Source organism: Entelurus aequoreus, linkage group LG03, assembly GCF_033978785.1.
Source record: "Entelurus aequoreus isolate RoL-2023_Sb linkage group LG03, RoL_Eaeq_v1.1, whole genome shotgun sequence".
Taxonomy (NCBI): Eukaryota; Metazoa; Chordata; class Actinopteri; order Syngnathiformes; family Syngnathidae; genus Entelurus; species Entelurus aequoreus.
Genome location: NC_084733.1, coordinates 86,549,480 through 86,575,945, shown reverse-complemented (window position 1 = coordinate 86,575,945; position 26,466 = coordinate 86,549,480). Strand labels below are relative to the sequence as shown.

General features: G+C 37.9%; 2 protein-coding genes across 3 annotated transcripts in view; one reads left to right on the top strand and one right to left on the bottom strand.

Annotated features, from left to right (window-relative positions):
* Nucleotides 1–4,689: 4,689 nt before the first annotated feature.
* LOC133645974 (uncharacterized) lies at nucleotides 4,690–15,716 on the top strand. Its single transcript, XM_062040897.1, has 2 exons — nucleotides 4,690–5,988; nucleotides 15,561–15,716. The coding sequence occupies exons 1-2, from the start codon at nucleotides 4,690–4,692 to the stop codon at nucleotides 15,714–15,716; spliced, it is 1,455 nt and encodes a 484-aa protein (XP_061896881.1).
* Nucleotides 15,717–24,870: 9,154 nt separating this feature from the next.
* Nucleotides 24,871–26,466, bottom strand: part of LOC133647026 (potassium voltage-gated channel subfamily D member 2-like) — a 177,272-nt gene continuing 175,676 nt past the window's right edge. For both annotated transcript variants that reach the window (XM_062043068.1, XM_062043069.1), the window contains one exon: nucleotides 24,871–25,459. In XM_062043068.1, coding sequence (XP_061899052.1) covers nucleotides 25,279–25,459 — 181 coding nt within the window. In that variant the 3' untranslated portion in view covers nucleotides 24,871–25,278. The remainder of the gene's footprint in view (nucleotides 25,460–26,466) is intronic.

The following is a 26,466-nucleotide window of genomic DNA, read 5'->3' as shown; positions in this document are numbered from 1 at the left end:
TTTGTTGTTGTTTTTTTGCAAATATTAGCTCATTTGGAATTTGATGCCTGTGGCATGTTTCAAAAAAGCTGGCACAGGTGGCAAAAAAGACTGAAAAAGTTGAGGGAATGCTCATCGAACACTTATTTGGAACATCCCGCATGGTGAACGGGGCTAATTGGGAACAGGTGGGTGCCATGATCATGGAATGCTCAGCCGTTCACAAACAAGGACGGGGCGAGGGGCACCACTTTGTCAACAAATGCGTGAGCAAATTGTTTAAGGACAACATTTCTCAACCAGCTATTGCAAGGAATTTAGGGATTTCACCATCTACGGTCCGTAATACCATCAAAAGGTTCAGAGAATTTGGAGAACTCACCGCACGTAAGCGATTATATTAAGGACCTTGGATCCCTCAGGCGGTACTGCATCAAAAATCGACATCAGTGTGTAAAGGATATCGCCGCATGGGCTCAGGGACACTTCAGAAAACCACTGTCAGTAACTACAGTTGGTCGCTACATCTGTAAGTGCAAGTTAACACTCTTACTATGCAAAGCGAAAGCCATTTATCAACAACACCCAGATCGGTAGGTGGTGAGTTCATACCAAAGACTATAAAAATGGAACCCTTTACGTCCCTGCTTGGCACTCAGCATCAAGGGTTGGAATTGGGGGTTAAAATCACCAAAAATGATTCCCGGGCGTGGCCAAGGCTGCTGCCCACTGCTCCCCTCACCTCCCAGGGGGTGATCAAGGGTGATGGGTCAAATGCAGATAAATAATTTCGCCACACCTAGTGTGTGTGTGTGACAATCATTGGTACTTTAACTTTAACTTTCATTCTCTTTTTAAAGTTGGTACGAGAGGAAGTCCCCTGGGGGAGGGGCCATATATGTGTTCTTTCCGTTTGTACTTTGATATGCTCTTTTAGATAATAGAGCAGTCGTGTTCTTTCCTCTCCAGCTTTGATATTCTCTTTGATGGAATAGAACAGGACTTGTTGTTCACACTTCGGCAAAAAACCAGCAGGTCATGAAGTTCAGCGATGCTCCATGCATTCCACTTTCATCTTATATGAAGCATTAATGCATCAATCAATGTTTATTTATGTAGCCCTGAATCACGAGTGTCTCAAAGGGCTGCACAAGTCACGACGACTTCCACGTAAGGGCAAGGAAAAACTCACAACCCAGTGGGACGTCAATGAGAATGACTATGAGAAACCTTGGAGAGGACCGCAGATGTGGGTGACCCTAGGGAGGGGGTCTAGTGGGTCTGACATAATATTGTGAGAGTCCAGTCCATAGTGGATCTAACATAATAGTGAGAGTCCAGTCCATAGTGGATCTAACATAATAGTGAGAGTCCAGTCCATAGTGGATCTAACATAATAGTGTGAGAGTCCAGTCCATAGTGGCTCTAACATAATAGTGTGAGAGTCCAGTCCATAGTGGCTCTAACATAATAGTGTGAGAGTCCAGTCCATAGTGGATCTAACATAATAGTGTGAGAGTCCAGTCCATAGTGGATCTAACATAATAGTGAGAGTACAGTCCATAGTGGATCTAACATAATAGTGTGAGAGTCCAGTCCATAGTGGATCTAACATAATAGTGTGAGAGTCCAGTCCATAGTGGATCTAACATAATATTGTGAGAGTCCAGTCCATAGTGGATCTAACATAATAGTGTGAGAGTCCAGTCCATAGTGGATCTAACATAATAGTGTGAGAGTCCAGTCCATAGTGGATCTAACGTAATAGTGAGAGTCCAGTCCATAGTGGATCTAACATAATAGTGGGAGTCCAGTCCATAGTGGATCTAACATAATAGTGAGAGTCCAGTCCATAGTGGATCTAACATAATAGTGAGAGTCCAGTCCATAGTAGATCTAAGATAATATTGTGAGAGTCCAGTCCATAGTGGATCTAACATAATAGTGAGAGTCCAGTCCATAGTGGATCTAACATAATAGTGTGAGAGTCCAGTCCATAGTGGATCTAACATAATATTGTGAAAGTCCAGTCCATAGTGGATATAATAGTGAGAGTCCAGTCCATAGTGGATCTAACATAATAGTGAGAGTCCAGTCCATAGTGGATCTAACATAATAGTGAGAGTCCAGTCCATAGTGGATCTAACATAATAGTGTGAGAGTCCAGTCCATAGTGGATATAATAGTGTGAGTCCAGTCCATAGTGGATCTAACATAATAGTGAGAGTCCAGTCCATAGTGGATCTAACATAATAGTGAGAGAGTCCAGTCCATAGTGGATCTAACAGTGTGAGAGTCCAGTCCATAGTGGATCTAACATAATAGTGAGAGTCCAGTCCATAGTAGATCTAACATAATAGTGAGAGTCCAGTCCATAGTGGATCCAACATAATAGTGAGAGTCCAGTCCATAGTGGATCTAACATAATAGTGAGAGTCCAGTCCATAGTGGATCTAACATAATAGTGAGAGTCCAGTCCATAGTGGATCTAACATAACAGTGTGAGAGTCCAGTCCATAGTAGATCCAACATAATAGTGAGAGTCCAGTCCATAGTGGATCTAACATAATAGTGAGAGTCCAGTCCATAGTGGATCTAACATAACAGTGTGAGAGTCCAGTCCATAGTAGATCCAACATAATAGTGAGAGTCCAGTCCATAGTGGATCTAACAGTGTGAGAGTCCAGTCCATAGTAGATCTAACATAATAGTGAGAGTCCAGTCCATAGTGGATCTAACATAATAGTGAGAGTCCAGTCCATAGTGGATCTAACATAATAGTGTGAGAGTCCAGTCCATAGTAGATCCAACATAATAGTGAGAGTCCAGTCCATAGTGGATCTAACATAATAGTGAGAGTCCAGTCCATAGTGGATCTAACATAATAGTGAGAGTCCAGTCCATAGTGGATCTAACATAACAGTGTGAGTCCAGTCCATAGTGGATCTAACATAATAGTGAGAGTCCAGTCCATAGTGGATCTAACATAATAGTGTGAGAGTCCAGTCCATAGTGGATCTAACATAACAGTGAGAGTCCAGTCCATAGTGGATCTAACATAATAGTGAGAGTCCAGTCCATAGTGGATCTAACATAATAGTGAGAGAGTCCAGTCCATAGTGGATCTAACAGTGTGAGAGTCCAGTCCATAGTGGATCTAACATAATAGTGAGAGTCCAGTCCATAGTAGATCTAACATAATAGTGAGAGTCCAGTCCATAGTGGATCCAACATAATAGTGAGAGTCCAGTCCATAGTGGATCTAACATAATAGTGAGAGTCCAGTCCATAGTGGATCTAACATAATAGTGAGAGAGTCCAGTCCATAGTGGATCTAACATAATAGTGAGAGAGTCCAGTCCATAGTGGATCTAACATAATAGTGAGAGTCCAGTCCATAGTGGATCTAACATAATAGTGGGAGTCCAGTCCATAGTGGATCTAACATAATAGTGAGAGTCCAGTCCATAGCGGATCTAACATAATAGTGAGAGTCCAGTCCATGGTGGATCTAACATAATAGTGTGAGAGTCCAGTCCATAGTGGATCTAACATAATAGTGTGAGAGTCCAGTCCATAGTGGATCTAACATAATAGTGTGAGAGTCCAGTCCATAGTGGATCTAACATAATAGTGTGAGAGTCCAGTCCATAGTGGATCTAACATAATAGTGTGAGAGTCCAGTCCATAGTGGATCTAACATAATAGTGTGAGGGTCCAGTCCATAGTGGATCTAACATAATAGTGTGAGAGTCCAGTCCATAGTGGATCTAACATAATAGTGAGAGTCCAGTCCATAGTGGATCTAACATAATAGTGTGAGAGTCCAGTCCATAGTGGATCTAACATAATAGTGTGAGAGTCCAGTCCATAGTGGATCTAACATAATAGTGTGAGTCCAGTCCATAGTGGATCTAACATAATAGTGAGAGTCCAGTCCATAGTGGGGCCAGCAGGAGACCATCTCGAGCGGAGACGGGTCAGCAGTGCAGAGATGTCCCCAACCGATGCACAGGCGAGCGGTCCACCCCGGGTCCCGACTCTGGACAGCCAGCACTTCATCCATGGACCTGTGCAACTCCCCCTCCACAAGGGAGAGGGGAGCAGAGGAGAAAAGAAAAGAAACGGCAGATCAACTGGTCTAAAAAGGGGGGTCTATTTAAAGGCTAGAGTATACAAATGAGTTTTAAGATGGGACTTAAATGCTTCTACTGATGTTTGAATAAGCATCATCATACAAAAGGATGTAATGCTAAGCATGGATATTAATAAGCATTGGAAGCTAATATTTATGTGTGAATAGTTAATGAGCTGCTCAAAAGGCACACGCCATTTTAAGAGTATAGTGAATCAAAAATGGGGTAAATTGGTCCAAATGACAAAAACAATCTGATGAGCCCACTAAAAAGTAAAATGTGTGACTATTACCCTCATGCTGGCCAGCCGGATGCAAGAATTAAGAGTGACGCAGCTGCTTTTCAATTTGCCACTTTTTCCCTGAGCTGATCTGTAAAACATAATGAATGTGGACAGGGAGGGGAGGGGTTGGTGGTCCCATGAGGCCGAGTGAGGCTGTTGGGTGATAATGGAAAAAACGAGGCGTGTACTTCAGCGTTAAGGTCCAAGCAGCAGGTGAGCATCTTCCCTTTGCTTTGGTTTATTGGTCCTTCCTGTTCATGTTGTCAACGCGTCGAAGCTTGGAATCTGGACATGACCGCCCCTCAATGGACTGATAAGAACCTCACCATTGGCGAGGACGACATCAAGATAGTCTTTCTGGTGGCAAACTGCTTGATCCTGTCCGCCACGTCCGTCGCGGGCACGGCGGCCAACGTCTTCGTCGTCCTGGCCGTGTGCAACCAGAAGTCCCTCCGCACGTGGAACAACGCCCTGCTGGTCAACCTGGCGGCCGTCGACATTTTCCGATGCGCGTCCGATTGCCCCGTGCTCTTGGCCGTCGTGCTGCTGGCGCACCGGCGAGGCGGCGCCCGCCCGGCGATCTGCGCCGCCCAGTCGGCGTCCTTCTCCTTCTGCTGCTGCGTCCAACTCCTGACCCTGGCTTGCATCAGCGCCGAGCGGTACCAGGCCGTCGCTCGACCTTTTAAAAGCGCAGAGAGAAAGAAGCGGGTCTTGGTTCTGATCCCGCTCACGTGGACTCTGGCCCTGCTGGTGGCCGCCGTTTGCTTGATGTTTGCCAAGGACTCGCCCGTACAGGTGAGGTGCAAAGGATCGCCACACGGTGAAGCCTCTTCTAACGACACCTTTGGGACTTTCATCTTGTTCCCTCTGTGGGTCGCTTGCTTTGGCGTCATCATCGGGTTCTACGCTCGCATCTTCGCCCTGCTGAGGGAACACAATCGTAAAATATTTGACAAAGGAGTCTTGCCTGTTCCGAAGAACGAGGAGAAAATCCACCACAACGAGTCGAGGCGTCTTTCAATCGGTGTGGGAAACGAGTTAAGGTTAAAAGTCTTGGAGATGAGAGCAGAACCTCATCCTTCTGTGGATCTGCTAGCTCGTAAATCTCTTAAAGCTGAGCGTTTAAAGCTCAGCCTTGTTGAACCTTCTGATGGCGCCTTGGCGGTCGGCGTTAAGAGCTCAATCACAAAGCCCGATAAGCCGCCGGGCAATTGTGGCGCTGAGAAGCAACCGGGGTCGGGTGTGACAGCTGATGGAACACCTTGTGAAGTGAAAGTGAAAGCAACGAGCCTTCGCGTCTGCACCTCGCCGCTCCCCCGCAACGATCCTCCGTCAGAAGCTGGCGACTCTGCGGTTCCAGGGGAGCGGGCCTTGGTCTCGGACGACGGTCCAGAAACGGCCACAATAGAAGGGGCGGTTTGCATCATGCCGCCGAAGGCCGCCAAGGAGAGGAAAAGCAGGAAGAAGGAAAGCAAGATGGCCAAACGAGCAGGTTACATCATCGTCACCTTCCTCTTCTTCTGGCTGCCCTTGATCGTCACCATCGTCATCAACTTTCTTCTTCACCACAACACTAAGGTACACACTCAAGTGTGTGTGTGTGTGTGTGCAACACGCTCTTGTTTTCTTCCACTCTTTCATACAGCCATCCTTCCATCACCCAGCTGTAATCTTTGTCACCAATCTACACAGACATCATCCATCCGTCATCCATCCTTCTATTCACCAGCCTGTCCTTCCATTCGTCTGTTCCTCATCAGCCCATCATCCTTCTGTCCATCCATAGGCGCCGAGCCACGTGGGTGCTTCGGGGGCCCGCGCACCCAAAGACAATGCCGAGCACCCACGTGGGATCGATGGCAAATTCTTTCTCACCACCAAGCAAACACCGCGCATGCTCAGGTCCCTTTTAAGGTTATGCAGGGTAAATCCCAGCTAACCTTATCCTTGTCCACTCACACACAATGCCCCCCTCCGCCCGCCGGCGCAATAGTCACCTCCAGTGTTGCTTTGTGTGCAAGTTCTTAGATCTAACTTATCTGAACAATATCCAGTGTTGTGGTATTTCAATGAACTGGAATCCAGTGTGCTGTGGGGCCCTATTGTAGTGAATCACACCCGATACGTCATAAATTAATACAATCTTTATTAGACACGTAAACAATGTGATACAGAACATTTTACATCAATCAATCTAGGGATCTAGATATCTGGTCAGGACACTCCTCACTCTTTTGCCTTCACCTTCATTGGCCATTCCTTTTTGGTGACTTTATATACTCTGGACCTAGACGTTGAGTCCGCAACATACATGGCCGACAATAACTGATACGGTCTCGTAGTCTCTCCTTCGACAAATGGACAAAGTTTTTCGGTAAGTAGAATCACAGCTGACCCGGACATTGGAAAGTTAAGTTCTCTTGCCGTCTGAGAAGTGTTGTATCCCAAATAGCTGCAATCGCTTTCTCTTAAGGTATTCATGTGTGATTTCCACACGCGTCTGTACATGTAGAGGAAGGGGAAACACAGCATGTCTGAATGACTCGCCTCCATCCATCCATCCATCCATCCATCCATCCATCCATCCATCCATCCATCCATCCATCTATTTTCCTGTATGCCCATCCATCCATCTATCGTCCTGTCCATCCATCCATCTTACAATCCATCCATCCATCTACCTTCCTGTCCATCCATCCATCTATTCTCTTGTCCATCCATCCACCCATCCATCCATATATCGTCCTATCCATCCATCCATCTTACAATCCATCCATCTATCTTACAATCCATCCATCTATCCTCCTGTCCATCCGTCCATCTTACCATCCATCCATTCATCTACCTTCCTGTCCATCCATACATCTATTCTCCTGCCTATCCATCCATCCATCTATCTTACCATCCATCATCCATCTATCTGTCTTTCTGTCATCCATTCATCTATCCTCTTGTCCATCCATCTATCGTCTTGTCCATCCCACTGTCCTTCTTTCCCACATCCATCCATCCATCTATTATCCTGTGGTCCATCCATCTATCTTACCACCCATCCATCTTAAAATCCATCCATCATCTATCTTCCCATCTATTTATCTTACTATCATCCATCCATTCATCTATTTTCCTGTCCGTCCATCAATCTATCTTACCATCCATCCATCTTACAATCCATCCATCATCCATCTTCCCATCCATTTCTTTTACCATCCATCCATCTATTATGCTGTACATCCATCCATCTTACAATCCATCCATCTATCTTACCATCCATCCATCTATCTTACCATCCATCATCCATCCATCCATCCATCTATCTTACCAACCATCATCCATCCATCTATCTTTCTGTCCATCCATCCATCCATCCATCCATCCATCCATCCATCCATCCATCTGTCCTCTTGTCCATCCATCCATCCATCTATTTTCCTGTACGCCCATCCATCTATCTTACCATCCATCCATCTATCCTCCTGTACATTCATCCATCTTACAATCCATCCATCCATCTATCTTCCTATCCATCCATCCATCTTACCATCCATCATCCATCCATCCATCCATCTATCTTTCTGTCCATCCATCCATTTATCCTCTTGTCCATCCCACTGTCCTTCTTTCCCACATCCATCCATCTATTCTCCTGTCGTCCATCTATCTATCTTACCATCATCCCTCTATCTTCCCATCCATTTATCTTACTATCATCCATCCATCGATCTTACCATCCATCCATCTTACAATGTATCCATCCATCCATCCATCCATCCATCCATCCATCCATCCATCTATTTCCCTGTATGCCCATCCATCTATCTTACCATCCATCCATCTATCCTCCTGTCCATCCATCCATCTTACAATCCATCCATCCATCCATCCATCCATCCATCCATCCATCCATCTATTCCTCTGTCCATCCATCCATCTATCTTACATCCATCTATTCTGCCCATCCATCCATTTATCTTACCATCCATCCATCCATCTATCTTACAATCTATCCTCCTGTCCATCCATCCATCCATCCATCCATCCATCCATCTTACCATCCATCCATCCACCTATTCTCCTGTCCGTCCATCCATCTATCTTACCATCCATCCATCTATTTTACCATCATCCATCCTCTTGTCCATCCATCTATCTTCCTGTCCATACATCCATCCATCTATTCTCCTGTCTGTCCATCCATCTATCTTATCATCCATCCATATATCTTCCCATCCATCCATCTATTCTCCTGTCCGTCAATCCATCCATCCATCTATTATCCTATCTGTCCATCCATCCATCTTACCATTCATCCATCTATCTTGCCATCCATCTATTTGTCCGTCCATCCATCTATCTTACCATCCATCTATTCTGTCTGTCCACCCATCTATCTTACCATCCATCTATTCTGTCCGTCCATCCATCTATCTTACCATCCATCTATTCTGTCTGTCCATCCATCTATCTTACCATCCATCTATTCTGTCTGTCCATCCATCTATCTTACCATCCATCTATTCTGTCCGTCCATCCATCTATCTTACCATCCATCCATCCATCTATTTTATCATCATCCATCCTCTTGTCCATCCATCTATCTTCCTGTCCATACATCCATCCATTTTTCTCCTGTCTGTCCATCCATCTTTCTTATCATCCATTCATATATCTTCCCATCCATCCATCCATCTATTCTCCTGTCCGTCAATCCATCCATCCATCTATTATCCTATCTGTCCATCCATCCATCTTACCATTCATCCATCTATCTTACCATCCATCTATTCTGTCTGTCCATCCATCTATCTTACCATCCATCTATTCTGTCCGTCCATCCATCTATCTTACCATCCATCCATCTATCTTACCATCCATCTATTCTGTCCGTCCATCCATCTATCTTACCATCCATCCATCTATCTTACCGCCCGTCACACCTGTTGTAGCCACAGAGATACAATTAACATGAAGACCATTCCTTCTACTTCAAGGGGAACTGCAGTTTGTTTGGAATGTTGCCTATCTTTCACAATCATTATGACATCATTATTTTCCATGCCTTCTAAATATTAAATAAACGTAAATAAAAGTCTGCTTACAGCTGAGCCAATAAGAGGTCCACTATTCCGTCCATAAAACCCGATAAATAACCATTCATAAACCGCCAACAATACTCCGTTTACATTTGGTGACTTGAGTATTAGTGATATTGTTATTATAAGTGCTAACGCAGACAGACTATTTATAGCGGCGCCGTGATCACTTCCTGTGTGCCTATGATTACATCATCGAGTGGTCTGCTGCTTCCTCGCTTCCCTGCTCCCTGTAAATGTATTGTAGATCATACATCATGCATCTCACCTGGACAGTAGATGGCTGAGAATATAATCTGACAAGTTGGGACACCAATCTAGGACCTGGAACTGGCGAGAATGACACAAAAAGCACTTGTCGACTCGGTTTCTTTGCGAGGATTACGAGTCATTCTTCATCTAAATGGGAATATATGAACACCCGCAAAGTCGGCATCCCAGTGACAGCAGACATTGTACAGTAAGTGATGTTGTATATGTTTGTTGTCTCTCATGAAGTCTGCAGTGAGTAATAATCAGTGATGAAATGAATGTGCCACATATGTTTAAAATGATCAAAATACGCAAATATTAAATGTTATTATGAATGTTACTACATTACATATATACTTTCATCATGTATATATTACATGTTATTATGAATGTTACTACATTACATATATACTTACATCATGTATATATTACATGTTATTATAAATGTTACTACATTACATATATACTTACATCATGTATATATTAAATGTTATTATGAATGTTACTACATTACATATATACTTACATCATGTATATATTACACGTTATTATGAATGTTACTACATTACATATATACTTACATCATGTATATATTACACGTTATTATGAATGTTACTACATTACATATATACTTACATCATGTATATATTACATGTTATTATGAATGTTACTACATTACATATATACTTACATCATGTATATATTACACGTTATTATGAATGTTACTACATTACATATATACTTACATCATGTATATATTACACGTTATTATGAATGTTACTACATTACATATATACTTACATCATGTATATATTACATGTTATTATGAATGTTACTACATTACATATATACTTACATCATGTATATATTACATGTTATGATGAATGTTACTACATTACATATATACTTACATCATGAATATATTACACGTTATTATGAATGTTACTACATTACATATATACTTACATCATGAATATATTACACGTTATTATGAATGTTACTACATTACATATATACTTACATCATGTATATATTACACATTATTATGAATGTTACTACATTACATATAAACTTACATCATGTATATATTACATGTTATTATGAATGTTACTACATTACATATATACTTACATCATGAATATATTACACGTTATTATAAATGTTACTACATTACATATATACTTACATCATGTATATATTACATGTTATTATAAATGTTACTACATTACATATATACTTACATCATGTATATATTACATGTTATTATGAATGTTACTAAATTACATATATACTTACATCATGTATATATTACATGTTATTATGAATGTTACTACATTACATATATACTTACATCATGTATATATTACATGTTATTATGAATGTTACTACATTACATATATACTTACATCATGTATATATTACACGTTATTATGAATGTTACTACATTACATATATACTTACATCATGTATATATTAAATGTTATTATGAATGTTACGACATTACATATATACTTACATCATGTATATATTACATGTTATTATGAATGTTACTACATTACATATATACTTACATCATGTGTATATTACATGTTATCATGAATGTTACTACATTACATATATACTTACATCATGTATATATTACATGTTATTATAAATGTTACTACATTACATATATACTTACATCATGTACGTATATATTACATGTTATTATGAATGTTACTACATTACTTATATACTTACATCATGTATATATTAAATGTTATTATGAATGTTACTACATTACATATATACTTACATCATGTATATATTACATGTTATTATGAATGTTACTACATTACATATATACTTACATCATGTATATATTACATGTTATTATAAATGTTACTACATTACATATATACTTACATCATGTATATATTAAATGTTATTATGAATGTTACTACATTACATGTATATTTACATCATGTATATATTACATATTATTATGAATGTTACTACATGACATATATACTTACATCATGTATATATAACACGTTATTATGAATGTTACTACATTACATATATACTTACATCATGTATATATTACATGTTATTATGAATGTTACTACATTACATATATACTTACATCATGTATATATTACACGTTATTATGAATGTTACTACATTACATATATACTTACATCATGTATATATTACACGTTATTATGAATGTTACTACATTACATATATACTTACATCATGTATATATTACACGTTATTATGAATGTTACTACATTACATATATACTTACATCATGTATATATTACATGTTATTATGAATGTTACTACATTACATATATACTTACATCATGTATATATTACATGTTATGATGAATGTTACTACATTACATATATACTTACATCATGAATATATTACACGTTATTATGAATGTTACTACATTACATATATACTTACATCATGTATATATTACATGTTATTATGAATGTTACTACATTACATATATACTTACATCATGTATATATTACATGTTATGATGAATGTTACTACATTACATATATACTTACATCATGAATATATTACACGTTATTATGAATGTTACTACATTACATATATACTTACATCATGAATATATTACACGTTATTATGAATGTTACTACATTACATATATACTTACATCATGTATATATTACACATTATTATGAATGTTACTACATTACATATAAACTTACATCATGTATATATTACATGTTATTATGAATGTTACTACATTACATATATACTTACATCATGAATATATTACACGTTATTATAAATGTTACTACATTACATATATACTTACATCATGTATATATTACATGTTATTATAAATGTTACTACATTACATATATACTTACATCATGTATATATTACATGTTATTATGAATGTTACTAAATTACATATATACTTACATCATGTATATATTACATGTTATTATGAATGTTACTACATTACATATATACTTACATCATGTATATATTACATGTTATTATGAATGTTACTACATTACATATATACTTACATCATGTATATATTACACGTTATTATGAATGTTACTACATTACATATATACTTACATCATGTATATATTAAATGTTATTATGAATGTTACGACATTACATATATACTTACATCATGTATATATTACATGTTATTATGAATGTTACTACATTACATATATACTTACATCATGTGTATATTACATGTTATCATGAATGTTACTACATTACATATATACTTACATCATGTATATATTACATGTTATTATAAATGTTACTACATTACATATATACTTACATCATGTACGTATATATTACATGTTATTATGAATGTTACTACATTACTTATATACTTACATCATGTATATATTAAATGTTATTATGAATGTTACTACATTACATATATACTTACATCATGTATATATTACATGTTATTATGAATGTTACTACATTACATATATACTTACATCATGTATATATTACATGTTATTATAAATGTTACTACATTACATATATACTTACATCATGTATATATTAAATGTTATTATGAATGTTACTACATTACATGTATATTTACATCATGTATATATTACATATTATTATGAATGTTACTACATGACATATATACTTACATCATGTATATATAACACGTTATTATGAATGTTACTACATTACATATATACTTACATCATGTATATATTACATGTTATTATGAATGTTACTACATTACATATATACTTACATCATGTATATATTACACGTTATTATGAATGTTACTACATTACATATATACTTACATCATGTATATATTACACGTTATTATGAATGTTACTACATTACATATATACTTACATCATGTATATATTACACGTTATTATGAATGTTACTACATTACATATATACTTACATCATGTATATATTACATGTTATTATGAATGTTACTACATTACATATATACTTACATCATGTATATATTACATGTTATTATGAATGTTACTACATTACATATATACTTACATCATGTATATATTACATGTTATCATGAATGTTACTACATTACATATATACTTACATCATGTATATATTACATGTTATTATAAATGTTACTACATTACATATATACTTACATCATGTACGTATATATTACATGTTATTATGAATGTTACTACATTACTTATATACTTACATCATGTATATATTAAATGTTATTATGAATGTTACTACATTACATATATACTTACATCATGTATATATTACATGTTATTATGAATGTTACTACATTACATATATACTTACATCATGTATATATTACATGTTATTATAAATGTTACTACATTACATATATACTTACATCATGTATATATTAAATGTTATTATGAATGTTACTACATTACATGTATATTTACATCATGTATATATTACATATTATTATGAATGTTACTACATGACATATATACTTACATCATGTATATATAACACGTTATTATGAATGTTACTACATTACATATATACTTACATCATGTATATATTACATGTTATTATGAATGTTACTACATTACATATATACTTACATCATGTATATATTACACGTTATTATGAATGTTACTACATTACATATATACTTACATCATGTATATATTACACGTTATTATGAATGTTACTACATTACATATATACTTACATCATGTATATATTACACGTTATTATGAATGTTACTACATTACATATATACTTACATCATGTATATATTACATGTTATTATGAATGTTACTACATTACATATATACTTACATCATGTATATATTACATGTTATGATGAATGTTACTACATTACATATATACTTACATCATGAATATATTACACGTTATTATGAATGTTACTACATTACATATATACTTACATCATGTATATATTACATGTTATTATGAATGTTACTACATTACATATATACTTACATCATGTATATATTACATGTTATTATGAATGTTACTACATTACATATATACTTACATCATGTATATATTACATGTTATTATGAATGTTACTAAATTACATATATACTTACATCATGTATATATTACATGTTATTATGAATGTTACTACATTACATGTATACTTACATCATGTGTATATTACATGTATTATGAATGTTACTACATTACATATATACTTACATCATGTATATATAACACGTTATTATGAGTGTTACTACATTACATATATACTTACATCATGTATATATTACATGTTATTATGAATGTTACTACATTACATATACACTTACATCATGTATATATTACATGTTTTTATGAATGTTACTACATTACATATAAACGTACATCATGTATATATTACATGTCATTATAAATGTTACTACATTACATATATACTCACATCATGTATACATTACATTTTATTATGAATGTTTCTACATTACATATATACTTACATCATGTATACATTACATGTTATTATGAATGTTACTACATTACATATATATGTATATAAAACACTAATGAAGGTGTTTGGATGTTTTTTTAGGGGCTCTACAGGCTCCATTGTAAGTGGACTTTGTTCGCATTTATTTAATATTTAAAATGCATAAAAAATATATATATTTGTCGTCTTGTCTCTCATAGTGATTGTGAACGATAGGCAAAATCCCCCCTACTTTGGAATGGTCTTTCTTTACGCTGTGCTCCCTAATAGAAGCCAGCAGCAAATGATGAAGGTAAAACGTTCCTCCTGCGCTAACGAGGCGCAACACTTCCGTGTCCAGGGTGCAGCCATGCGGGAAGTGGAGCTCCTGTCGGTGTCCGTGGCCTGCGTGTCCTCGCTCAGCAACCCCATCATCTACGCCGCAGTCAACCCGCAGTTTGGCGCCGAGTTTGAGCGCCTCAAAAACACGCTCCGGTCCTCCCTCGTCTGCCGCTGAAGCGCCGTGTTGCAGGCATGTGATTTTTCCGTCTACAGTCGGAAATCCGTCTTTAAAAATAACAAGATGGAACCATCTGTGGCTGTGTAGTGAACACTAGTAAGGTTGTAAATACTGTATAGAGTAGGCTAACCCATGTGGTTCCTGTGGATGTGAACACAAGTTGTAATTACGGTAGTGACTAAGTAACATAGTGACTGAAATAGACAAAGTAATGTGTAAATAATGTCAATAAGTATATGAACCATCTGTGGCTGTGAAGTGAACACTAGTATGGTTGTGAATACTGTATAGAGTAGGCTAACCCATGTGGTTCCTGTGGATGTAATTACTGTCGTGACTAAATAACATAGTGACTGAAACAGACAAAGTAATGTGTAAATAATGTCAATAAATTGATGAACCATCTGTGGCTGTGAAGTGAACACTAGTAAGGTTGTAAATACTGTATAGAGTAGGCTCACCCATGTGGTTCCTGTGGCTGCGAACACAAATTGTAATTACTGTAGTGACTAAATAACATAGTGATTCATTCGGATGAATGCGGTATGTATTTATGTCAACTCTGTTGATCATTTTTCAATTCTTTAAACACCAAAACATCTTCAAATGGTGCCTTTTCTTCCTATTTGTTGCATGTTCAACTGCTAAAAAAACCAGGAGCTTATTTTCAGTCTTTTTCATGAAGTTCAAACGCCATGCCCGGTGTTGGTCCCGGCCGTCCTTCCGAGACGAGCCCAATTAGCCCCGTGGTCCCTGCCAGCGGGAGGCCGGTTCATAAGATTTCCTAAAAAAAAAAGCTGCTGTGTCGCTCCTCCGCACAAAGGGAGCAGTGCATTGTGGGAGGAGGACATGACAATGCAACGCCGCATGAGCCTACATCCCCACGGACAGTTCCTGCAGGACCACCTGCTGGGAGGCTCAGGTCCCAACATGTCCTGTACCAGTACCACCAGTACCTACTTCTGTTTGAGGAACAACAAAGGAGCAAAAAAGACAAAGGTTGTTTCGCGACAGTATTTATTCTACCATCCACCTCACCGACGTCTCACTCCTTTCATGTTTTCACTCCATGACTTGGATTTCTTTAAAAGCAAAAACTGTTGCAGACTTTTACATCAGCACACACACACACACACACGCACACACACACACACGCATACACAATCTTGTATTTCTGACCTTCTTGAGACCTCCGAAAAATGCCTACCTCTTTAGGACCACCCTTTCTAGATATATAAAGATGTGTATTTACAACATTAATAATATATACATACTATGCAAACATCAAAAAAGCTTGTTGTGAAAAACGAGTTGGAATTTCACAAGAAAAAGGTCACAATTTCACAAGAAAAACGTAGAATTTTGGCAGTATTGTAATAAAAGTCGTCGTTTTACTCAACGCAAGTCAGAATTTTACAAGAAAAACTGAACATTTCTGCAATATTATGATAAAAGTTGGAATTTTAATCAATAACAGTCGGAATTTTTTAATTTTGGCAATTTTATGATAGGTGTCGTAATTTTACTCGACGAAAGTCACAATTTTATAAGAAAACTTGAAAAATGTGGGCAATTTTATGAAACGAGTCGGAATCTTTCTCGACGAAAGTCCCCATTTTGTAAGAAAACTTTAACATTTTGGCAATATTATAATAGTAAAAATAATTTGACTTGGCAAAATTATGACAAAAGCAAAAAGATTTCACTATTTTACAAGAACAACCCAAAAAAAATTGGCAATATTGTGGTACAAGTCTGAATTTTATATGACAAACGTCACCGTTTTGCATTAAAAAGTAATAGTTTTACATTAAAGTCATAATTTTACGAGAAAATATGGCAATATTACAGAAACAGAAAGAATATGAGAAATTGTTCCCAATTTTATAAGAAAAAAGTCGACACATTGTGAGAAAAAGACTGCTTTTAGTTCATTTTTTGTTTGTAATTGTTTTTTTAATCTTCATTATTTACTTCACGTTATTACAGTATGTCTCTATATACATATTTATTTATTTATTTTAAATTAATTTTTGCCAAAAGGGGGCGCATTTCAATTTCTTACACGCACTTGTTATTTCATATGTTGACCAGAGGGGGAGCACTTTTAAAAGCGACACACAGTCAATTTGAAAAATCCCTCCTTTTTGGGACCTCCCTCATTTTGATAGATTTCACCACCAGGGTGCAAATGAGACATTCTCTATTAGATGCAATGTTATTGGGACCATGATTTATGTCATCACTTGTTCACACCTCCTCATATGGAAGCTACTTTTCCTTGTTCAAGTCTCAAGAAGGGTAGAAATACAAGAACACACACACACACACACATTCTTGATTTTCTTACCTTCTTGAGACCTCCGAAAAATGCCTACCTCTTTAGGACCACCCTTTCTAGATATATAAAGATGTGTATTTACAACATTAATAATATATACATACTATGCAAACCTAAAAAAAGCTTGTTGTGAAAAACAAGTTGGAATTTCACAAGAAAAAGGTCACAATTTCACAAGAAAAACGTAGAATTTTGGCAGTATTATAATAAAAGTCGTCGTTTTACTCAACGCAAGTCAGAATTTTACAAGAAAAACTGAACATTTCTGCAATATTATGATAAAAGTTGGAATTTTACTCAATAACAGTCGCAATTTTTTAATTTTGGCAATTTTATGATAAGTGTCGTAATTTTACTCGACAAAAGTCACAATTTTATAAGAAAACTTGAAAAATGTGGGCAATTTTATGAAACGAGTCGGAATTTTTCTCGACAAAAGTCCCCATTTTGTAAGAAAACTTTAACATTTTGGCAATATTATAATAGCAAAAATAATTTGACTTGGCAAAATTATGACAAAAGCAAAAAGATTTCACTATTTTACAAGAACAACCCCAAAAAAATTGGTAACATTGTCTGAATTTTATGTGACAAACGTCACCGTTTTGCATTAAAAAGTAATAATTTTACGAGAAAATATGGCAATATTACAGAAACAGAAAGAATATGAGAAATTGTTCCCAATTTTATAAGAAAAAAGTCGACACATTGTGAGAAAAAAACTGCTTTTAGTTAATTTTTTGGTTGTAATTGTTTTTTTAATCTTCATTATTTACTTCACGCTATACAGTATGTCTCTATATACATATTTATTTATTTTTTTAAAATACATTTTGGCCAAAAGGGGGCGCATTTCAATTTCTTACACTCACTTGTTATTTCATATGTTGACCAGAGGGGGAGCACTTTTAAAAGCGACACACAGTCAATTTGAAAAATCCCTCCTTTTTGGGACCACCCTCATTTTGATAGATTTCACCACCAGGGGGTGCAAATGAGACATTCTCTATTAGATGCAATGTTATTGGGACCATGATTTATGTCATCACTTGTTCACACCTCCTCATATGGAAGCTACTTTTCCTTGTTCAAGTCTCAAGAAGGGTAGAAATACAAGAACACACACACACACAAACATTCTTGTATTTCTTACCTTCTTGAGACCTCCAAAAAATGCCTCCCTCTTTAGGACCACCCTTTCTAGATATATAAAGATTTGTATTTACAACATTAATAATATATACATACTATGCAAATATAAAAAAGGTAAGCTATAGGTACAATTTTTTTGTTTTGAATTTTTTGTTTGTAATTGGTTTTTAATCATCATTTACTTCAAGTTATTACAGTATGTCTCTATATAAATATTTATTTATTTTTTTAAATTAATTTTGGCCAAAGGTGGCGCATTTCAATTTCTTACACTCACTTGTTATTTCATATGTTGACCAGAGGGGGAGCACTTTTAAAAGCGACACACAGTCAATTTGAAAAATCCCTCCTTTTTGGGACCACCCTCATTTTGATAGATTTCACCACCAGGGGTGCAAATGAGACATTCTCTATTAGATGCAATGTTATTGGGACCATGATTTATGTCATCACTTGTTCACACCTCCTCATATGGAAGCTACTTTTCCTTGTTCAAGTCTCAAGAAGGGTAGAAATACAAGAACACACACACACACACACACACACACACACACACACACACACACACATTCTTGTATTTCTTACCTTCTTGAGACCTCCAAAAAATGCCTCCCTCTTTAGGACCACCCTTTCTAGATATATAAAGATTTGTATTTACAACATTAATAATACATACATACTATGCAAATATAAAAAAGGTAAGCTATAGGTACAATTTTTTTGTTTTGAATTTTTTGTTTGTAATTGGTTTTTAATCATCATTTACTTCAAGTTATTACAGTATGTCTCTATATACATATTTATTTATTTTTTAAATTAATTTTGGCCAAAGGGGTGCATTTCAATTTCTTACACACACTTGTTATTTCATATGTTGGCCAGACGCGGGGTTTGAATGGGGGAAGTACTTCCTTAGCTGCCGTCTTTTTTTTTAAATCATATATTGCTGCCTTTGCATCTGTCAATGTTTACTTTTGTATGCACATTAAATCAACAAAAAAAAAATCCTGACTTTGGAGCAATGTTCACGGACTCTAGTATTTGGCTCTCTATTAGATGCCATGGTTTTCCGTGATTTATGTCCTAACTTGTTCACCGGTTGTTGATGTCTCAAGAAGGGTAGCAATGCAAGAACACACACACACACAGACACACACACACACACACACACACACCTCCTCACACAGACAAGTCGCCGACAGGAAGCAGAGACAAACTTTAATAGAACAGAATTTCTTTTCTTTTTTCCCGCAATGACAGCATGCAAATCTTTACTTCAACCAGTCAACAGACAGAAATAGAATGGCCGACGACAAACTGTCAAACTAAATCTAGAAATGAGAGGATCCCACTCCAGAATGCGCTCAGTCAGCTTTGGGGGGTGAGGGGGTGGGGTGTATTTACAGTATGAAAAGAATGTACAAAAGGTGGCCTTCTACACAGTGAGATCTAGCCTTCTAGAAGTGTGTCCGGGGTCGAGATAGCAGTAGTCAAAGGTTGCTTTAGAACAATCACCTAATATTCCACCTTAGAACCCGCAGTGGAACCTCCAAAGTCCAACCACCGCGTGGCCTTCAAGCACAATTTCATTGTGGAAAAAACTTTTTATGGAAAACACCACCTTAACCTTCGAGGTTTAGCCCGGTATATTTGGCTTGTCCTTGCCGGCGATCCACCTGCGTTCGTATTTTGGCAAATCTTTGGTTGATACATTTTTTCCATACAATTTTCATAGTGTAGGGTCAGGGTAACCCTAACCCTAACCCTAACGCTAACCCTAATCCTAACCACATCCCCAACCCTAACCCTAACCCTAACCAATTATTTTTCTTTATGCCTAACCCTAATCCTAATCCTAACCCTAACCCCAACCCCAACCCCAACCCTAACCCTAACCCTAACCCTAACCCTAACCCTAACCCTAACCAACCCTAACCCTAATCCTAACCACACCCCAACCCTAGCCCTAACCCTAACCAACTATTTTTCTTTATGCCTAACCATAACCCTAATCCTAATCCTAACCCTAACCCCAACACTAACCCTAACCCTAACCCTAACCAACCCTAACCCTAACGCTAACCCTAATCCTAACCACATCCCCAACCCTAACCCTAACCCTAACCAATTATTTTTCTTTATGCCTAACCCTAATCCTAATCCTAACCCTAACCCAAACCCCAACCCCAACCCTAACCCTAACCCTAACCCTAACCCTAACCCTAACCCTAACCAACCCTAACCCTAATCCTAACCACACCCCAACCCTAGCCCTAACCCTAACCAACTATTTTTCTTTATGCCTAACCATAACCCTAATCCTAATCCTAACCCTAACCCCAACACTAACCCTAACCCCAACCCTAACCAACCCTAACCCTAACCCTAATCCTAACCACACCCCCAACCCTAGCCCTAACCCTAACAAACTATTTTTCTTTATGCCTAACCATAACCCTAATCCTAATCCTAACTCTAATCCTAACCCCAACCCCAACCCTAACCCTTTCCTAAAAAAAAAAAAAAAGATAATATCATGGAAAAGTGTATTTATTTCCATAATTCCATTCAAAAAAGTTAAACGTCCATAGATTATAGAGTCAGGGCCCACAACTTAAACCATTTCAAGTGTGTAGTTGTTAATTTGTACTGTATTTTCCGGTTTATATATTTTTCTCCTCAAAACGCGACAGCGCGCCTTCTAACGCCCTAATGTACGGAATAATTCTGGTTGTGCTTACCGACCTCGGCGCAATTTTATTTGGTACATGGTGTCATGATAAGTGTGACCAGTAGATGGCAGTCACATATAGGAGATACGTGTAGACTGCAATGTACGGAATAATTCTGGTTGTGCTTACCGACCTCGGAGCAATTTTATTTGGTACATGGTGTAATGATAAGTGTGACCAGTAGATGGCAGTCACACATAAAAGATACGTGTAGACTGCAATGTTATGGCAATATGACTCAAGTAAACAACACCAACGTTTTATGTGTTCCATTGAAAATATAGAACAAAAATCTATCAAACATGTTTTAGTACGACTTTGGTAAGCTATGAAGCCGCACCGCTTGATGTGCTTCAACATAGGAGTATTATTATGGTGTGTGTATAAGGTAAGACATATTATCTGGCGTTTTTTTTGCACAATATTATGCAAAAGCAACTTTTCTTACCTTCTGGTACCTGCTGATCTGTATTTGGGATCTGCATAAATCCTGAAAAATTGCACGCCTCCGCCTTTGTAGTCGATAAGCTTCTTCTTTTTCTCTATTTCTTGTTATGAGACATTCATCCTCCAATGTTATCATTTCTAATATAAAGTAGTGTAAAGTTCTTACTTATATCCGTCAGTAAACTCGCCATGAAAGCGCTAAAACATACCGGTGTAGTGAGTTTACATTATTCACCCAAGGAACTTTAGTTATTAGAGAGTTCCGGTCGGACGTTTTTTTCACGGGGCGTTGTTGTTTTCCGGTTGAGGAGATGCTGACTCCGTTATTGATTGAAGTAAAGTCTGAATGTCATTAAAACAGTTAGCGCCATCTTTTTGACGACTTCTTCCCCTCCCGTCCTTGCACGCTACACCGCTACAACAAAGATGACGGGGGAGGAGACGCTGTCGAAGGTGAGCCACGTAAATAAGACCCGCCCACAAAACGTCAGAAAGCGGCTTGAAGATGATCTGTAAGACATCATCTATGCAACATTTTGACCAAAGAACCACCATTACATGTTATGTAGACCACAAGGAAGTCTTTTACATTTAGAACAAAATCATAATAATATGACTCCTTTAATGCGCCTTATAATCCGGTGCGCCTTATATATGAAAGAAGATCAAAAATAGACCATTCATCGGCAGTGCGCCTTATAATCCGGATTTTCCCTATGGTCCGGAAAATACGGTACATAATTCGGGCCTCCAGCTCACAAAAACCCCCAAAAACGGGATTTGGAAAAATGAGAATACCGCGAAGAAATTGACTGGGCATGAATGTTTGAAAGAGAGTGTCGCACTATACTCGTCTACTAAAATCGGGTTGTCATTAAATTGCTTCAATTGTCTCAGTTAGGATGAATATGGGGAAGACTTGACAACTGTCCAGAAGACCATCATTGATACCCTCCATAGGATGTAAAGTTTATAGCTAAGGAGGTTTGCGGGGGACGAGCCGACTGTGATCTTCTGCCGATTATCAAACCGAGAGGGTTCATCAATCTGCCAGAGAAGTCGTGCCCTGGCACACCATTATCATCATTCCAAACACTTTTTTACACTTTTGTACTGAAACAAATATACCTACAACTCATTAAATGAAAATATAGAAAAAAACTACCGGCAGCGGTAAAGTTTAGCTCCATGAAGGAAAGAAGAAAGTGAATGAATGTTTATAACTGAATAACTTTACATATACATAAAATATATATATTTTTAATGAATTAAGTAACGTTTATGAAAACCTTTTTCCAAAACACAATACAGAATTTGAGATACACTATATTGCCAAAAGTATTTGGCCACCCATCCACATGATGAGAATCAGGTGTCCTAATCACTTAGGCATGGAGACTGTTTCTACAAACATTTGTGAAAGAATGGGCCGTTATCAGTGACTTCCAGCGTGGAACTGTCACAGGATGCCACCTGTGCAACACATCCAGTCGTGAAATTTCCTCGCTCCTAAATACTCCTAAGAAAGAAAGACGAGTCTGGGTTCGGAGGTTGCCAGGAGAACGGTACATTTCGGACTGCATTGTACCGAGTGTGAAATTTGGTGGAGGAGGAATTATGGTGTGGGGTTGTTTTTCCAGGAGTTGGGCTCGGCCCCTTTAGTTCCAGTGAAAGGAACTTTGAATGCTCCAGGATACCAAAAACATTTTTGGACAAAGCAAGGTCCATAAAGACATGGATGACAGTCTGGTGTGGATGAACTTGACTGGCCTGCACAGAGTCCTGACCTGAACCTGATAGAACACCTTCTGGATGAATTAGAACGGAGACTGAGAGCCAGGCCTTCTCCACCAACATGAATGTGTGACCTCACCAATGCGCTATTGGAAGAACGGTGGAAAATTCCTTATAAACACACTCCGCAACCTTGTGGACAGCCTTCCCAGACGAGTTGAAGCTGTAATAGCTGCAAAAATGTGGACCGACGTCATATCGAACCCTATGGGTTAGGAATGGGATGGCACTTCAAGTTCATATGTGAGTCAAGGCAGGTGGCCAAATACTTTTGGCAATATAGTGTATAACAGGATAATGCATACATTTATCATTTGTTTTCAAAAAAGTGGGACCCCATTTTTATGACTTGATGGGGACCCCGTTTTGAAAGTTCCTAGCGGCCAACACCGTTTGACTTTGGAGGTTCCACCGGAATGTCTTCCATACATGTCAAACATGTAACCTTTTTTTTTTTTTTTTTTTTTTTTTTTTTTTTCTTTCATTCGGACTTTCACTTTTACTTGCACATTTCACAAACAGAATGTCACGATGCGTCACGTATTCGTCAAAACGAGCCGACGTTTCACGTCCGTTCTTTCCCGCTCCGGGATGAACGTGGAGTTGTCCCATTTACAAGAGTACGGCGGGGGGAGGGAAAAAAAAAAAAAAAAAAAAAAAAAAAAAAAAATCTAAAATAATCGAATGCAGAAGCGGACCGGACGGAATATTCACAACAACAATGGCGTCCGTGGGGAATGAAGGTGTGTGCTTGGTCATCGTCCAGGACAAAAAAACAAACAAGAAGCGCTCCTTTCCGACTTTGACGACTATCTTGAAAAATAAAGTGTTTCTCAGTATGTTTAGGCAACGATGATTCCCTCCCAACACTTCCGCTCGCTGTGCTTTCCTCATGGAACAAGATGTGCTGGTCGCTATCCCCCCTCCCCGGAGGAGGCCTCCACCGTCCCCTCTTGAAAAAAAAACAAAACATGCAGAGTTTGACATCAGATGAGCTCACCGTTTGGGATAAAAAGAAGAAAAAAAATCCCTCCACGTTTCGGCGGGTTCATGCTCGGCGAGGCCCCCTCCCACCCTCCTTCCCTTCCCGCGTCTACAAGGCGGATACTCGCACAATGTTGCTTTGAGAGTACGCCGAGGCGGTGCTGGACGAGCCGTCGCCGTCCGACGAGGTCACCACCGGGGCGGCCAGGCTGACCATGGAGGGGCTGATGTACGCCTGGTCGCGTTTCAGCGCCACCGTCTCGTCCAGTTTGGCGTTCAGGTTGGAGCGACTGGGGAAAGGGCGGAAGAAGAAGCGGGATGAAAGACCCAAGTACAACAAGAAAGCTCCAATACTCTTTGTTAGCGTGATACCAGCAATGCCTATAAACGGCCATTAGGGGGCGGAAAGAGTGACGGCGAGAAAAGTCCATCGAGTGACACCTCAAATTAAAGACGCCGCCGATGGCTTTCCAGGTACGTAAATACCTTGTCAATATATTCTCATGCAATGACGCAATTACCCCAAAACACTTTTTTTTTGGCTTGACACTAGATCATCTAGGCCAGGGGTGTCGAACTCGATTTCATTACAAAACCAGTAAAGTTGGCACGTTGTGTAAATGGTAAATAAAAACAGAATACAATGCAATTGCTTTTCAACTTATATTCAACTGAATAGACTGCAAAGACAAGATATTTTATGTTTGGTGCCTGCAACATTTTGCAAAAAAGCTGGCACAAGTGGCAAAAAAGACTGAGAAAGTTGAGGAATGCTCATCAAGACACTTATTTGGAACATCCCACGGGTGAACGGGCTAATTGGGAACAGGTGGGTGCCATGATTGGGTGTAAAAGCAGCTTCCGTGAAATGCTCAGTCGTTCACAAACAAGGACGGGGCGAGGGTCACCACTTTGTCAACAAATGCGTGAGCAAATTGTTTAAGAACAACATTTCTCAACCAGCTCTTGCAAGGAATTTAGGGATTTCACCATCTACGCTCCGTAATATCATCAAAAGGTTCTGAGAATCTGGAGAAATCACTGCACGTAAGCGATGATATTACGGACCTTAGATCCCTCAGGCGGTACTGCATCAAAAAGCGATATCAGTGTGTAAAGAATATCACCACATGGGCTCAGGAACACTTCAGAAAACCACTGTCAGTAATTACAGTTGGTCGCTACATCTGTAAGTGCAAGTTAAAACTGTACTATGCAAAAAGCGAAAGCCATTTATCAACAACACCCAGAAACGCCGCCGGCTTTGCTGGGCCCGAGCTCATCTAAGATGGGCTGA

Bases quoted from the DNA above. Each gene is read 5' to 3' on its own strand.
- LOC133645974 (XM_062040897.1), top strand. From the start codon at position 4,690: ATGACCGCCCCTCAATGGACTGATAAGAACCTCACCATTGGCGAGGAC. The intron at 5,989-15,560 runs GTGTGTGTGTGT...TTCCGTGTCCAG, and splicing joins ACACTAAGGTACACACTCAA to GGTGCAGCCATGCGGGAAGT.